At 36.7% G+C, this 16,183-nt stretch overlaps 1 protein-coding gene across 4 annotated transcripts in view; it reads right to left on the reverse strand.

Annotated features, from left to right (window-relative positions):
- The window catches only part of AKAP11 (A-kinase anchoring protein 11), a 55,773-nt gene that overhangs the window by 16,412 nt on the left and 23,178 nt on the right, over window positions 1-16,183 (reverse strand). For all 4 annotated transcript variants that reach the window (XM_054586383.1, XM_054586379.1, XM_054586380.1 and 1 more), the window contains 5 exons: window positions 16,129-16,176; window positions 14,280-14,414; window positions 12,697-12,964; window positions 7,645-12,142; window positions 468-623 (listed from right to left, as the gene is read on the reverse strand). In XM_054586383.1, the coding sequence (XP_054442358.1) occupies window positions 468-623; window positions 7,645-12,142; window positions 12,697-12,964; window positions 14,280-14,414; window positions 16,129-16,176 (5,105 nt within the window). The remainder of the gene's footprint in view (window positions 1-467; window positions 624-7,644; window positions 12,143-12,696; window positions 12,965-14,279; window positions 14,415-16,128; window positions 16,177-16,183) is intronic.

Consider the following 16,183-nt stretch of genomic DNA (forward strand, 5'->3'; position numbering starts at 1 on the left):
GTGAATGAACCAAAATTACACCTTTCTCATTTTTCTTTTTGTCAGATCAGCAAAAACCCTATTTTTTGGTATGCTGCAGGGTTTTAGTAATTAGTTTATGTATGCCATGAGATGAAAAATGTTGAAAATCACTGCTCTAAAGAAAAAAGTACCCTCTTCATAGTAAGAAAGAAAAATTTTCCCTCCAAATTCATGAAATGTCCAGATAAAGCTTTAAGGGTATAAAATCAAATGCATGCAACAGTTTTTCACATCAACTACTGGCACTTCCAAAGGAAATTAGCGAGGCTAATTACTGTATTTAATAAATGTCAAAAACCATTAGAAATATATTGTGAATAATAAAATATATTTTGAAAATAATGTTTTCAAATTCATAATTTTAAATACTACTCAATATAAATTTGTAGCTCACTTTTGAGGTCTGAGGACTTAAACTGTGCAGTTACATGTAAAATTTTAATTACCTTTCACTTAGATGATGAAAACTGCTGCTCTCATCCTGGTGTTCATCTTCAAAACTTAAATTGGACCAGCTACCCATGCTGTCATCGCCAAGGCTGAGGTTCATCTGCTGGCTCCCAAAAGACTCAGCTGACTGAAAGTTTTCTATTTCTTTCGGACTAAAAAAAGAAAATATAAATTCAAATCAAAAGCATCAGATGATGAATTATAAGACTATTCATCTGATAATAAAAGAGAATAAAAACAAGAAACGCTATGCAGCATTAGACCAGTGGTCCACCTACCTGTTTTGTTTAATCTGCTAAAAAGAGACTGCAGGATACCTTATTAATTTGAGTTAATGGCGGTACCTACCAACACCCATCCATCCCAAGTGCATCATTTATCTAAATTCTCTTTAAAGCAGTTCGTATTTTAAACTGGGACCACTATGAAGGAGCATAAGTTCCTAAGTTTTCCATCGGCTTTGTAAGATAGTACTTTTGTTTGTACCAAAACAAAACAAAACCCTTCTTATGGTTTAAAAAAATAGTAGTTCACAGAATTCTGGTGCTGTCAAATCAAGCCTTCAGTTAAACTAGCCAAATCTCTTCAAGACTCTGAGTGTGGATCATAACCCTAGGCCTTCTCATTTTTTTTTTCAATAAAGAAACATTTATATATTTATTCTATCTTCACAGGAAAGGCCATCCACTGTTCAATTACTGTACAAAGGGGGCCCCCCAAAAAACAGAATTATCTTCTGGAGAGCAGGCCCCTTTTAGTACAGGCTTTCCCCGCTAGGTGAGTATTCTAGGAACCCATCTATATCAGTGCACCAGCTGGCAATGTTGTGAGAGACTGCGTTCAGCTTCAGTGAATTTTTTTGGAAGACTCTTTCGGTGTTTGCCCATTTCATGATGGGTGATTTACAAGCGCACCTGCCCACACTGCACAGAGTGTTCAGCAGTTTTCAATGAAAAACAGCATGACCCCTACACCCCACCCTCCCTATTCACCCAACCTCATCCTGAGCAGCTTCTTTTTGTTTCTCAGGATGAAAAATGTCCTCAAAGGGAAGTATTTTGCTGATGTAAAAGAGGTGAAACAAAAATAGCAGAAGCATTAAAACGCACCAAAATCAAGTTCTAAAAATGTTTTGAGCAGTGGAAAAAAAAAGTCTCAATAGGTGTTTTGCATCAAATGGAGAGTACTTGGAAGGTGACTGAAGTTTAAATATGTAAAAATACATATACAATTTATAAATAAATTCCAGTTTTTCTGGGTCCCCCCTCATATCTACCCATGTATTTTATTATCAACATAGTATTTTAAAGTTGTATTTTTAAACATGAAGGAAAATGTTAGTCTTCTGATCAAAACCCTCTAGTGGCTTCTCACCAATCAGAATAAGCCAAATCCTTATAACATATTATCTGGTAGGATAACCTCTCATAACCTCCACCTTATCTCTTACTACTACTCCTTCTGGCTCACTCAATGCAGCCACTCAAGCCTCTTTGCTGTTTCTCCAAAATGCAGTCCCTCCCCTTTGCCTGAACCCTCTCCCCCAATTCTCATATGACTTATTCTCTCTTCACCTTTGGCTCTTCGCTTAAATATTACTTTGTCAAGAGTTGCTTCCCCTGCAACCTGTTCAAAACTGCAGACCAGCCCTACCTGCTGCCACCCGCCCCCGCCACCCCCACCCCCTTCTTTGCTTTAGCTGCCCTCCAAAGCACTTACCGCCACGTCACATACACATTTCACTTATTTATTGACTGTCTTATTCTAACTAAAGTCCAAGTGAACACATATTTCTCCTTGTTTTACTTCCTTCTATATACCCAGTGCCTAGAATAGGTTCCCAACTGCTTTCCTCTTTGGGGCTGTTCTCACTTTGTATTTAAAATATACTAACCAGAATTAATTCTGGGCATTCTTCATTTCTTCTTTCATCCTTTAATTTGGGATTATTGAGAACTACTGATGTAGTGTCAGCTATACAGAATTTACCGAGCATCCGATGATAGCACCAGAGATATTTAAACTATAGAAAAGGAAGATCTATCATATTGTCGTTGCTTAATTTCATAATAGCAAAATCAAGTATTTGGAAGTCTTTTCGTCTGACACTCTTGCAGACTCGGAAACTGGTTTATGATTTACTGTGTTCATTAACCTTTGTGTTCTTTCTGTTTTCATATAGTGTATAGTATGACCTTATTTACCTGGTTGCCTGTTTACAAAATACAGACCTCACTTTAGAAGCCATTTGCATCGCCAGCTCCTGACACTACATCACCACCTCCTGAAACGAGACTCAGTGTTTTGGCTGAATGCACTTGATATCAGGACTAGATGCTTGAACTGGATACAACAATCCCACATCAAGATGATGATGCTTTGGAGATTCCATCCTATCCCTACTTCAGAAGAATCAGCTCACAGCCTCTCTGCCCCAATCTCAAATCCCATTCCCTTTTCTCCCTTACATCCGGCAGGGAGAGACTTCCATGCTGTACAAAGGCAGGGACTAAACCCTTTGCCAGCAAGGCATAAGCGAAGCATTTGTAAGAGAATCAACTCCCTCATCATCACCCTTAGAAGAGTTTAGGCATGGAAGTCTCTAAGCGGGGAATGAGAGGATAGTAAGAAGCTAGGAAATTACTGGGCAAGTGGAATGGGGCAACTGAGACAAGAAAATGAAACAAAGCCAGTCTGAGCAATTTACAGCCAGCTAGTGAATCACAAGACCTTATCTCCCCTAACCAAGTGCACTTGAGAGCAACGGTTTATACATCTCCTCCTTAACCAGAGAATACAAAACCTCCTCAGCCATAAACCACAGTCCTCTGGGAAGAGAATAAGAGGAATTCTAATGCAAATAGACGGATAACATCGGAACAAAGGAGCCGGCTTGGGTAGGAGTTGCAGACTTCCCTTTCAGGCCCTCCTCTCCAGAGAACCAGCAAGTCTGCACGCCCCCTACAATATCCCCCTCCAAATTCCTACATTTCCCACATATGAACTTGCTTCTAGAAGTTCAAGGTAAGGTGGGTGTTAGGGTTTTAACCCACCACCTTCTCAGACTGCTAGCCTCTGGAACTGATAAAATTGCAATTATAATCTGAGCCCTGGACTTGGTGGTTGTCAGGTTTCAATTCTGCCCATTCTGGTGGGATAGACTTCAGGACTCAGGTAAATCTGGTATTTGGTGGGGAGTCCCACTGGCTGCCTGCACTGGAGACTCCCGAGCAGCTGCCAAGTGATTTCAGTTGGGGGCTCTCCTCCAACTCTCGGCACCCTCCCCATTGCCATCACTTTTCAGTAAGAGACTGGATTTGTGCTCAGAAAGCCCATTTGGTTTATGGCCTTTGGTCATCTGGTGATCTACGGACCAAATCTGGGCTTTTCTGTAACAAATATCTGGTAAACCTGTTTTCTGGGGCATCTTCAGACTCCAAACTTTCAAACTGGGTAAGTCTCTGGTGTGCAGGGCTGTGAGCCACGGCCCTGCCACTCTCAGCAGTGCATGGCGCAATGAAAAGCCACAGTTCCCCAACGTGGGATTCGGCTGGAGCGCTCTTCTGGCTTTGATATATAGACTTTGAGCATTGTTAGCTTTTCTTGTTGTTTATTGCTTTTAATTGTCTGTTGGGTTTGTTTCTCTGTTCCTCCACAGGAGGAAGTCAGTTTCTGTGTGAGAGCTCTCCTTCCTCTTTGTCTGAAATGAAGGTGGTGTGAGATAAGATTCTAAGGCTAGTCCCAGTGTGAATTTTGTCTCTTTAGATTTTGTTTTTGTTTCTGTTTTGAAAAGGAGTGGCTAGGTCTCAATCCCACCAGGAGTCCACTAAGTCACATTTTAGCTGAACCATCAACCTAGCGCTATTTAGTAAGTCAGTGACTAGTTTTGCTAAAGGTCTGGTAAATAGAGTAAGACCTCTTATGTGCAAGCTTTATGTTTAATTCCTTTTAAAGTTATTAACATAAAATGTTTGTTTTGCCTTTGTAGGAATAAGTTCATTTATTTACCTCTGTCACAAAATTTATCAATAAAATAGCTTGGGTAATAATTGACTTTAAAATCTCATACAGTTGTTAAAAACAAATATATAACACTATAGTTTTGAACCATAATAGAGTACTACTACCTTGTCCTCTCTCTCTTTTTAACACTCTTCCTGATATGTGCCACAATCTAATGGTTTTTTGGCTGAAATGACCCACTAGATGGGGTCCAGAGAAGAGGTTTGTTTTGTTTTTCAGTAACTGCTAGGTATTTTGGTGCAGAAGAAAATAACTCTAAATATAATTTATATGTTTTGTTCTTCTAAAAATTCAGTATCCTATATTTCTCCATTTGACACTCATGCACCCCATTTCCCCCCATACAACATTGCTTTGTGAAATATTTATGGTTATTTTCATGAGTCAAAGATTTATGAGTGAAATAATCCAAATAATCTTTAAAATAACCCATTTTAATGGCTCCGTGTTAAAGTTTGAAAGACAAATCATTTTGACATTAGAAAATGTGAAACACTACATTGTAAACACTAATTAATTTCAAATAGTTATCATTTATAGAACCCTAACACAATTATTAATTTAAAAAAAAAGAAAAAAATATGGAGTAACATTCTACTAGCTTGGATAAAAGGTTGCAATTAGTACTGGCTTACTGAAAGAACTTCAAGGGCCTAGCTACTTACACAGCTCGTAAGAAGAAAAAGTGAAAATACTGAGAAATCAATGGCAAAGGGATTTGACAGGCCCTGGGATGTCTTAGACACACTTTAATCTATAGAATTGTCTAGGTTTAGAAAATCATCCTCCCATGAGGCTGGGATAGAAGGGTGGAGGGAAGGAAGAAAAGTTAAAATAGCCTAAGGCCACTTTTGTTTGAGAAAAATTGCTTCTATGTAGAAAGGCCCAGCTCCAGCTTATCAGCAGTTATTCATTTGTACATTAACCACTTATGTCTAGCATCATATTAGAAACCAATATACAGCCATAAACAAACAAAAAAACAAAATGTGGGTATAGGACAAAGGTCCACAATGTTTTTCTGTAGAAGGCCAAGGAGTGACTATTTAGGTGTTGCCAAATACACGAGGTCTGTCCAGAAGGTACCCAAGCCATGTAATATTAAAAAGAGACAATTATTGAAGAAGCTTCAAGAAACATAGTACATAGGACAATGACTCCTCAGTCCCCTTCAAAGTAGGCATCTTGAGACCTTACACAGTTCTCCCAATACACCATCAGCTGCCCCACTGCATCTTCCTGAATCTCATCAATGGTCTGCAATCTCCTCCCTTTTAAAGGTGATTTTAGTTTTGGGAAAAGCCAGAAGTCACAGGGTGCCAAATCTAGGCTGTAGAGCAGCTGAGTCAACTGGGTGCTTTGATGTTTCATCAAAAAACTCTGCACCTGCCTTGATACACGAGCAGGTGCACTGTCATGCTGAAGCTGCCAATCACCAGTTGCCCATAGCTGCAGCCTTCTGAATCTTCCCAATAGTTTCCATGGAGGAATGTTCACGCTTAACACAAAATTGAATGCAGATTCACTGCTCTACTCACAGTCATTTTGAATGCAGCAGCCACACAGTACACATGCTCACTCAATGGCATCTACCACTCCCACTAACCAGTATAACGAAGTTGTCGTCATTGTTGACGCATGTGCATTCCAGTCCACTCTCCTTGGCTGCAGGTTACATCCATGCCACAGAAACTGTTCTCATGATATTAACAATGGCTGGACTTTTTCTGGACAGACCTCATATAAAATCTCCTGTAACTACTCACCTCTGCCATTAGGTCATAAAACCAGCCACAGACAAGCTATATTGACATCTGAATTACACATAATTTTCACATGTCACAAAATAGTACTTTTGACTTTCTTCCAAAAACTTAAAAAATGTAAAAGGTATTCTTAGCTCACAGACCATACAAAAACAAGTAATGAGTCTGTTTTGGTCCATGGGTTATAGTTTGTCAATCCCTGGTTTAGAGGAAAGAAAGCTACCGGATCACAGCAAAAGTGACCTCCCATAGTTCACCAAAACCTACAGCATCTTTCATTTCAAGAGGGTGCTATCAAATAATTTAGAGTCAAGGATCAGGACCAAACTGCATGGTACAGGAAAGAAACGGTTTTTGTCATGGCTTTGACAAAAGCTACTAAATAATCTGGGATACCATGTAATTCAATTAAATTTCACCTCCACTCACGGCATTTTCTCTTTCCAGTGGGACTAACAAATATAATCCTACAAACTAATAATGCAAATTGGTATTGGTGCTGGCCCAGTGAAAAAGATTAAAAGTGAAAAAAAAATTTTTTTAACAATGAAAGTTTATTTGAAGTTGGTAATTTATAACTTTTACAAAACCATAAACTGTCATTAATTTAGCATTATTTTCAGCATATTGATTGTAGTTCGTGGGATTTAATTTAGTTGCTTTAACAAACAGTTTTATTTTAGCAATGTCCACACACATCTGCCTTCCTCTATAGTTCCTTAAGACGAAGGGATCACATCTTATTCATTATTATATTATCCACTAGATTTATGATGCGGTAGTCATTCACTAAGTATTAAGGTGTTAATACACAGCCGCAGAAGAAGGGGACACTGTGGAACTATCAGAATGAACTGTCCCTTTAGACTGTGGGTCTACCAAGAGAAGTGGTGTCAGGGATGAAGTGTTTGAAGAATTTCTGCTATCTTCCTAATAGCACTTTGGTTAAATTATGCTACTTATTTAAAAAAAACAAAACTCTTACCTTTGTGAACAGGAAAAAAGAAAATGTTATATAAAAATTTAATCTCAGCATAGCAAATTAACAGGGTAATACTGTATGTTTACTATATATTATCCAGCTAGTCCTTTGATTCACACTACCTACTTCATAGCTTTGTGAACTTGGTTGGACAAGGTGATTAGCTTCATCTTCTACCATGGTAAATGGTTAATACATTCCCTCAAAGGGCTATTGTGGGATAATGAACAATGTATGTGAAAGTAATATGTAGGGTATAAAACAATACACAAATGTTAATAGAGAAAAATTGTTAATTTAGGGTTAGAAATAATCCTGCCTTTCTGAATAGGACCTAAGACATATATGACTGAGGTTAACTCTTCATTTTATCATAAAACCCAAAAGAAACTTAAAACTTACCTGCTAATGGCATGTTCAACATTCACCATCGCTGATGTCATTATTTCTGTGGTAAGGCTTTCAGCAAAGCTAACACCATCTTGTCCAATCCCACTATCAGCTGCCAAACTGGTATTGCTCAGTTCCCTCTCTGCTTTTTCAATAGCTTCAGCGACTATCTTCTCAGCAAGTACTGTCTTCTTATCAAGATCAACTTGAATTTGAGGGACATCAAGGTGAAAAACTCTGGATTCCTGATAAATGTTGCTGAATTTTGAATTAGAACCTGGTTTACCATGAGCAAGTAAATCATGTCTGAAAGAGTGCTGAGGTGAATTTCCATTGCAGTCATGGAGTTCTTTATGGTCACAATATCTGCAAGCTTGACTTGTAAGAGGTGACAACTTTTCTGCATAAGTGATCCTATCTGCTGCTTTTGTGGTCTCAGACACTTGGAAAACTGCAGATCCTAAACTTAGTTCTAAAGTATCATCCACTACCTTTTTAGCATATTGTTCTATAGCTTGAACAACATTCTCTCCATGACCATACCCATTTAAGCTACCTGTACTGTGGTAAAATCTGTGATTTTGTGAGGAAGGCTGAAAAGACTTAGTAAATTCTAGTTCAGTCTGAGACTCGGTATCTTCATCACATCCAGATTTTTCATAAAGGCAAGAATCTGTTGAGGATTTTGGCAAGCTAACTATAGACACTGTCAGCTCTTTTTTAACATCTCTGGTTATGCTGTGAGCAAGGGAGGCTGAAAAACTATACAGTGCAGGGCACTCATTTCTGTATGTATCCCTTGTCCATTCACAAGTTTGATTTTTACAGAGGAAACCTCCGCTTCTTTTAACATGTCTTTTTTTATCTACTTCTTGGCAGTATTCTTTATTTAAGAACATGAGGAGTTCATTGTTGGTTCTCACCTGTGAGCTTTGCATGAGGAACATTTTTGAATTGCATTTCATTCTGGCTGTCTTAGCTGCTTCTTGCAATCCTGATTTGACAGATCTATAGGCAAGTCTGTTGGCATACTGATCCATTATTAACTCACTATTACCACCTTCTTGTTTTAGTACTTGGATAATGTGTCCTGCATATTCATCTGTCACGCTTTCACAGCTGGGATACTTACATGTCAGACCTGATATACAAGAGCTTGGTGGTAATGAAAGAATAAATGGATCAACTTCTCTTAGGTGTGCTACAGTCTCTATATTCAATTTCTCTTCTGATCTATAATTTTGGTCACCATCACTATAGCAACTGTTTGTCTTTTGCCTAAATTGCGTACTTCTAATTTTTGCTATTTTCTCAGCTTCTGTAATGACTTCTGCTGCCATATCACCTGCAAAATTGCATAATGTTTGTAAATTTTCATCTGAACAATTTAACAAAGTAGGTGATATACTTCCTTGTCTCTGCATATTTAGGCACGGGCTTTTAATCTTGGGTTGTTGAATTATTTTATTATCTAAATGGGAAGCTGCCATTTCAGTTGCGAGAGAAATGATGTCGGTAGCTAATGCTTCGGCAAACTGAACTTTCTTCCCTGAGTGCTCTGACTTCACATCCACTTCTGGATGCTCCTCATCTTCACTACTTTCAACTTCTTCTGAAAGTGATCGCATGAGTTTCAACATGAACTCTTCTTTTTCAATAGTATTTTGTTCATTTTCAGACAAACTACCAACAGATGAGTAGTGAGGTGTAGAAGGTGGTGTTGCAGGTGCAAATTCTTTTGCTAATTCCCCTTTGAGTTTTTTGGTTAACTTCTTGATATCCCAATCGGAACTAGCCTGGCATGGTACTAGAGGAGTTGACGGAGGAGTATTAGGTATTACATTTCTATCTCTGATTTTCTGTTTATCTTCCACATGCAAACCATCTACACACGTAAGCACTGCAGATGAGAAAGTATGTGAATGGGCAAAAGGGATTTCTTGCCCAAAAGATAAGGGCTCAGGTGCTGTATTACTCAAATTATACTTTTTCACTGATTTGTCCTTAGCAACTTCCTTCAAATCAGGTTTCTGATCTGTCATAGTTGGACAGTGGGGTAGTGTCTCTAAAGAAAATCCATGAGCTATAGAATCTTTATCCAGAATACAACCCTTTCCTGTTGAAAATGAACAGTGAGTTAAGTGATCTTGAACATCAAGAAATTTGGGAATATTTTCCAAGGTCAACTGTGACTCTTCTTCAGAAACAGGCATTCCTTCCCTGAGTACCAAATTCTTATCCACATTTGGGATCACTGGTTTGCTTTTATCAATGGAATGTTTAATAATAGATTTAGATAATCCATCAACAGACAAGCCCTTATTGCTAGCTTCCCTCAGTTGCAGTGTCTCTTGATCATAGCAGAAAGGAGGGGTTTTTTCGTCTACTGTTTCAGTTAAACAGTCTGTGTTTTCATCAACTGTTTTTGTAACTCTGAATGATGTTACTGACTCTAAAGTTTCATTTACTATTGAATGTACCATTGCTGCAGAAAAGTTGTTAATGATCACAGGATCACTTGTTAATTTGGAAGACCTTTGCATTTCAGTATCATCATTATCTGGTTTAAAATCATTCTGGTTACCTAAATTATGTTCTGAAGGTAAACAAATATTTCTCAGACAAGCTACTTCCTCTTCTTCGTTTTTTGTGGAAACACGTGCTTCAGTAGAATCACTATTCAAATTACTATTACCAGATGACAGATGAGACTTTGCCTGATATATGTTAGATGAAAAGTGGTATGGGAGAAGGGCACTTCCTGCCAGGGGCACTGGTATAGAAGACACAATTCCGGAAGTACAAAATAAGGCCTGCTGTACAGTGTATTCTTTTTTATATTCCTGCATTGGTTTTGTCACCATAATTGCTTGATTGTTGAAAGTAGGGGGACATATGGAGGTCTGTGTTGATGGCACAATATGTTCTGCACTCACATACTTTACATTATCTGTAGAAACACTAACTGCTGCCTTTGTTGTAAAGATCACATCAACTTGTGATAGCTCAATGAATGCTTCCTGGATTACAGATTCAGACAGATCTTTTGCATATGACTTCACTACTTTATCTTCATAGTCAAAAGACCAACACGGTGGAGATGCAGGTGTTGAAGGATATGAAAACTGACACACTTCCATGATGCCTTCAAAAACAAGCTCTTCAGCAAGATCTGCAGCAAACCCTGCAACTATATTTGTAAATATCTGCTTCTTTACATACTGTAAATCTTTTAAAGCACTTGATAAAGCTTCACTCACCAAAAAATTAGCCAAACCACTAATGGCACGTTGTTTCAATGAAAATGCACGCTGCCTTCTCAGTTCATTAAATGCCATCTGAAAAACAGATGCTGTCAATTTGATGGCTAAATGGCACAATGCATTGGTACATGAAGAAACTCCTTTTTGCAAATCTTTAAATGCACTGCCAAAACTTTTTTCCACAAGATCTGCTGCAAATTTTTGAATGCTGTCTCTAATCATTAAGGATTTATTTTTAGATTTACTTTTTTGATCAAGGCTTCCACCCTTAAAAGCTATGGTTTTATTTTCTCCCTTTTTAACACTATCAGTGTTTGATGTTACATTAGTTTGTTGGGTATGGAGAACCGCATCCAGTACTTCACATGAAATGCTATTTGCATAATCTTCATAGGTAAAATAAACAGAATCATGACTTTCATGAACCCCATCTCTACCAGTATCTGTTTGGCAAAAACATTCAGCAGGTGTACACCCTCCAAGAGGACTAAAAGCAGAGGATCGAATGGGGCTAAACAAGCCACTGTCTTCCCCAGATGCCTTCACCGGGCGAGGGGAATCTGGAGTATCACACAGGTTACTGTAAGGGGATTCCGGTTTACGAGGTGTGGGCTTTCTAACATTAGCTGGGAGAGCTGGACGATCAAACTTGAATATTTGAGGATTCATAGTACTGGTCACAGGACAAGATTTGTCATGTTTGTGCCCTCTCTTTTGCAATGGCTTCCCTATGACAGGATCTTTTAGAAATGGACAGGTCTCTAAAGTTTGTTCTAGTTCATCAAACTGATCAAAACTATCAAAAAATTCACTTATTTCTGAGTCTGAATCCTCTATATCATCTTTCATTACAGGAATTTTAGGTAACTCGAGTTTTGCTTTTAAACTTTTTTGATATCCTTCTTCATCTAAGAAAATAACAGGACTTGGACTTGAGCATTCTGATTCAGATGAATAGGCAGGAGAAGAAGAAAAAAATGTTTTCTGTGTATCACTACCTTTAGCTGAAGCATTAGATGACCTATAGACACTTCTTTGGATCCAAGGCTCAGAAATTGATGTTGTAACTGAAGTTTTCACAGGTTGTTCTTTATGTCCCAAAACGTTTATTAAGGATGATGATGATTTAACCAATGACTTCTGCCACCCAGAGCTAATCAGAATCCTTAAATCATGGGTTTCTAACTGGTGACTAGAAGTCTGTGAAGCAGCATCACACTGGCTCTTTAATGCAGCAATGCTTACTCCTATAGGAAAAAAATTAAAATGATCAAATTATTCTTGAACAGAAGGTTTTTTTCATTTAAATCAGCCGGAATAATAGACTTTAAGCATAAAATATTTATTTGTAACATGTCTCTTCTAAACTATGTTAACATATTCATCCCAAACCATTCTCGAACACAAATACAACTTGTAATAAAATAGTTTCATTTTACGCCATACTTAGGAGTAGCTGGTCTATGGAATGATTAGAATACATGTTACTAATATGTGACAGGCACTAATATGATGACTCTGCCAGATAACTGACAGATTCAGGTTTGAATCTAGGCATGTTCCAAACACTTAGGATAAAGAGGTAAATGGTACTACAAAAATAATTACAGAGGAAGCAAAATTAAAAGCAAGACAGCAATGAACTTAAAAATCACAAGAAAATTAAGTCCTTGGACAATCAGGGGGAAAAAAAAAAAGGTTAATAAGAATAACTTTCAGTTGAAGTCCGTCTTAAAACTTTTAAAACTGAACTTTAAACTTTAATCCCCTGTATCAAGAAAAACTGTAATAAAGAACAAACCATCGTTATATGACTTTGAGGTCTCTTCTTCTTCTAAGTGTTCAAAAGCAGTGACAAAATCATCCTCTATGGATGACACGGACTGGTTAGTATCATCATCATCTTCATTAGTGGTCTCAAGTTGGCATTTCTGATGCAAGTATGTGTCCAGGGTGTATCTTACACCAGTAGCATATTTACTTAGGAGACTAAAGATAAAATCAATTCTGAGTCTTGGTAATGTAGGTTGTGACACTCTCATGACACAAAGCATTCCAGAATGATGACTCTTGGGAAAGATGATAAAAATATTTTAATTTCAAAACATATTATACATATAAAACATTATCTGGAATATAACCTAGAAATAACACAAACTCCGGGGGGGAGGGGGCGGGGGGGGGGAGAATGCATGCATACTGAAAGGCTCCCTGATTTTGTAATGTTTCATTTTTTTCCTTCATTCTTTCTCCACTTTTCTCACTCCCCAATCTCTTTTTCTCCCACCTTTCTGTTACCCAGGTATTGAAATTCTGCCTAGACTAGCTCCTTAAATGTTACAGAATTTATTATCCATTCATTTGGCAATAATGTTTTCCTGTATTATTGTATAGCCCTGTGATTTTTCTTTTTTAATCATTCATCTAATTCATCAACTGTCCTATAAACTGCTTGAAGGCAGGAACCTGGTACTATTCTATTTTTGTATCCCATTTTCCTGTAGTGTTCATCATGATATCAACTTCTCTCCTATCATAAGAGAATAATCCTCTCCTTATACCTAAATTTCCCTAGTATTAACATTTGCAATAATGTTTACAGCTTTGATTACGAATACAAGTCATCAGATTTTTCCATATATACTACCTTTAAAAATGTAATTACAAGTGATTTATTTAAAAACCTAGAGCCTAAACATAATAGCTACTCAGCTCTTGTAGTTTAGCAAATAAAACAAAGTAAATATAAATTAAGAATATAATTAAGGAAATGAGGTGAGCAGTTCTACTTTTATGTGTAAACCTAAAAACACAGTAGTAGTCTTTCATACTTGGAATAAGTAATCCAGATTTTAAACCTACTAAAATTCCATTTTTAGGAGGTAAAACACTTAAAACATTTTTCTTTGATGAATTACCAATAAAACACTTCGTAAAGAACTAAAAGCTAAATGTTATAAAACTAATCACCTGTCTGAAATGGTAATATTTTTGTTTGTAAAAATAAAGAACATATCTTCAGATGTCCATTTTACACTAAACTTTTTAACCAGAAAATGAGATAAAGTATGTCCTTTAAAACATAGCACAATATTTATATAAATTTGGAATTGGCCATAAAAGAGGAAATATTCTTACTGCTTACAGAAGTTCAAGAATTCCGGAAAAAATAAATTTTCAGAAAAAAATTAATAAGTACCTGCATATTACTTATGGAACTTCGTACATGGAAAATCTAATTTAAAACTATGACCAAAATTATTCTATTCCCTCAATGAATTCAAAGCTTCATGAGTTAGATTTCTCATGAATAATATTTCCTTGAATATGATTTTTGTAAAACTTGCCCTGAAAAATTCATTAGAAATGGTAAATTAAAGTTACCTGATTTAAAGGACCGTTGTTTATATCTGGTGGTTTATTTATATTCTTCATACAAATAATTTCATTTTCATTTAGACTACAGAAGTGCAGTGAATTCAGAAGATCTGGAAGTTCCAAAGAAATTGCAGCTAAATCCTAGTTTAAAACAATAACACAACAGATAACATTGTAGGATCACACTTTTCTTATAGTTCCTATAATGTGGATCCCTATCCAAAAACTGTAAGATCTACTGGTTAATAAATTTTCCAGTTCATAATAGCTTAACATATGCAATTTAACCATAACCAATTTTTTTTAAAACTCAAAAATAAAATGTACTGAAATATTTTAATATCTGCTATTTTTGTAGCCTTTTAAAAGTATTAGTATCAAGCTACAAAAATTTTTTACATGGTATCTCAACCATCCATGACAATTAGGCATAATAGTTTTTAACTGCAAATGAAAATCTGCAGTCCTTAGGCTTAACTGAAAATTTTCATACAGGAGTCGTGCCTACAAGGTTGTATTTCATTGGAGCTTAAGTTTTATATTTAAAATACAAGTTTATTTTTCTATCTTTCCTCTCTGAAGTATTATATTAGACTTTAACTGATAATTTAATGAAGATATGAAGGAAAAGAAAATAGCTTCCCCCTCATCATTTGACCTTGTTATGTAAATATTTTACCCAGTTAAAGAATTATTAATGTTCTTGACCCCTCATAGAATACTTTCCTTTATAATTATGAATTTATCAGTAACTCTTAAAGTAGAACAAGAGATATTTTGGAACACTTCTCTTTTCAGCCTTATATTCTCAGAAGTGTGTCATCTCTTGTGTCTTCTGACTATTTCAGTCAGTCAAAAGTACAATCAAGACACACAACAGTTTTCATTTGTTATCACCTGATATGCACTGTTCACAAAGAACCAAAGCATTATTTCTTCTATTGGGAGACTTTACTGCCACAAAAGGAAACACATGGCAATCACAAACCTTAAGAAACTGCCTGAGGTAAAACAAGGCATGCCTACCACATCTCCCGAGCTTCAGCCACTCTCCATGTGACTGTGAAACTTTCTTTTGCTGATCCTAACGTCAACTCTCAGTCCCTCTATAAATTCCTTCATAAATCAAAGAGGTTAAAAATTATGCATTGGTTAATATTCTTTTTACAAATTTTACCTTTTAAATTTAATTCTCTCTCATTTATTTTACCTTTTAAATTTAACCTTATCTCACTGGATAATACAAGAAGAATCTGACTGTTGAGGTCAGAATATAAAAATCATCCAAATTAAAAAACAAGTCTTGTGCTGGCTGGTATGGCTGGGCTGACTGAGTGCTGGCCTGTGAACTGAAAGGTTGCTGGTTCAACTCCCGGTTAGGGCACATGCCTGGGTTAGGGGCCATGTCCCCAGATGGGGGCGTGTGAGAGGCAACCCATCACTGTATCTCTCGCATGTTTCTCTCCCTTTCTTTCTCACTCCCTTCCCTTCGCTCTGAAAGTAAATAAATAAAATATTTTTTAAAAAATTAAAAAACAAATCTTACATTCTACCTTAGGCACAGAATGGAGAAAAAGTTAGCCCATGGTTTGCAGCCTTCTCAGATAAATGATTTTTGTGGTCTCCTAACCTAAAACTGCTTTCCATAACAAGAATGCTCAGTAAGGACGCTAAAAGTGAAAATGTCCAAAGCACATTCAAAAGTTGATCGCAAAATGTGATTTTAACATTAAACAGGAATGACAACAAAGGGTTTTAGCATAAGATTTTGGTTAATAAGGCAAATTTTCTTGGTCTCAAAATTTGCTCCAAATAATCTCTCACAGTACTTTCCAGTTAAATAAATCGACCATACCTGTATGTGAGCAGCATCTGTTTCTTCATTAAAACCTAGAAATGTGACCTGAATA

Source organism: Pteronotus mesoamericanus, unplaced genomic scaffold, assembly GCF_021234165.1.
Source record: "Pteronotus mesoamericanus isolate MK-2021 breed Mesoamerican mustached bat unplaced genomic scaffold, CSHL_Meso_final contig_94, whole genome shotgun sequence".
Classification (NCBI taxonomy): domain Eukaryota; kingdom Metazoa; phylum Chordata; class Mammalia; order Chiroptera; family Mormoopidae; genus Pteronotus; species Pteronotus mesoamericanus.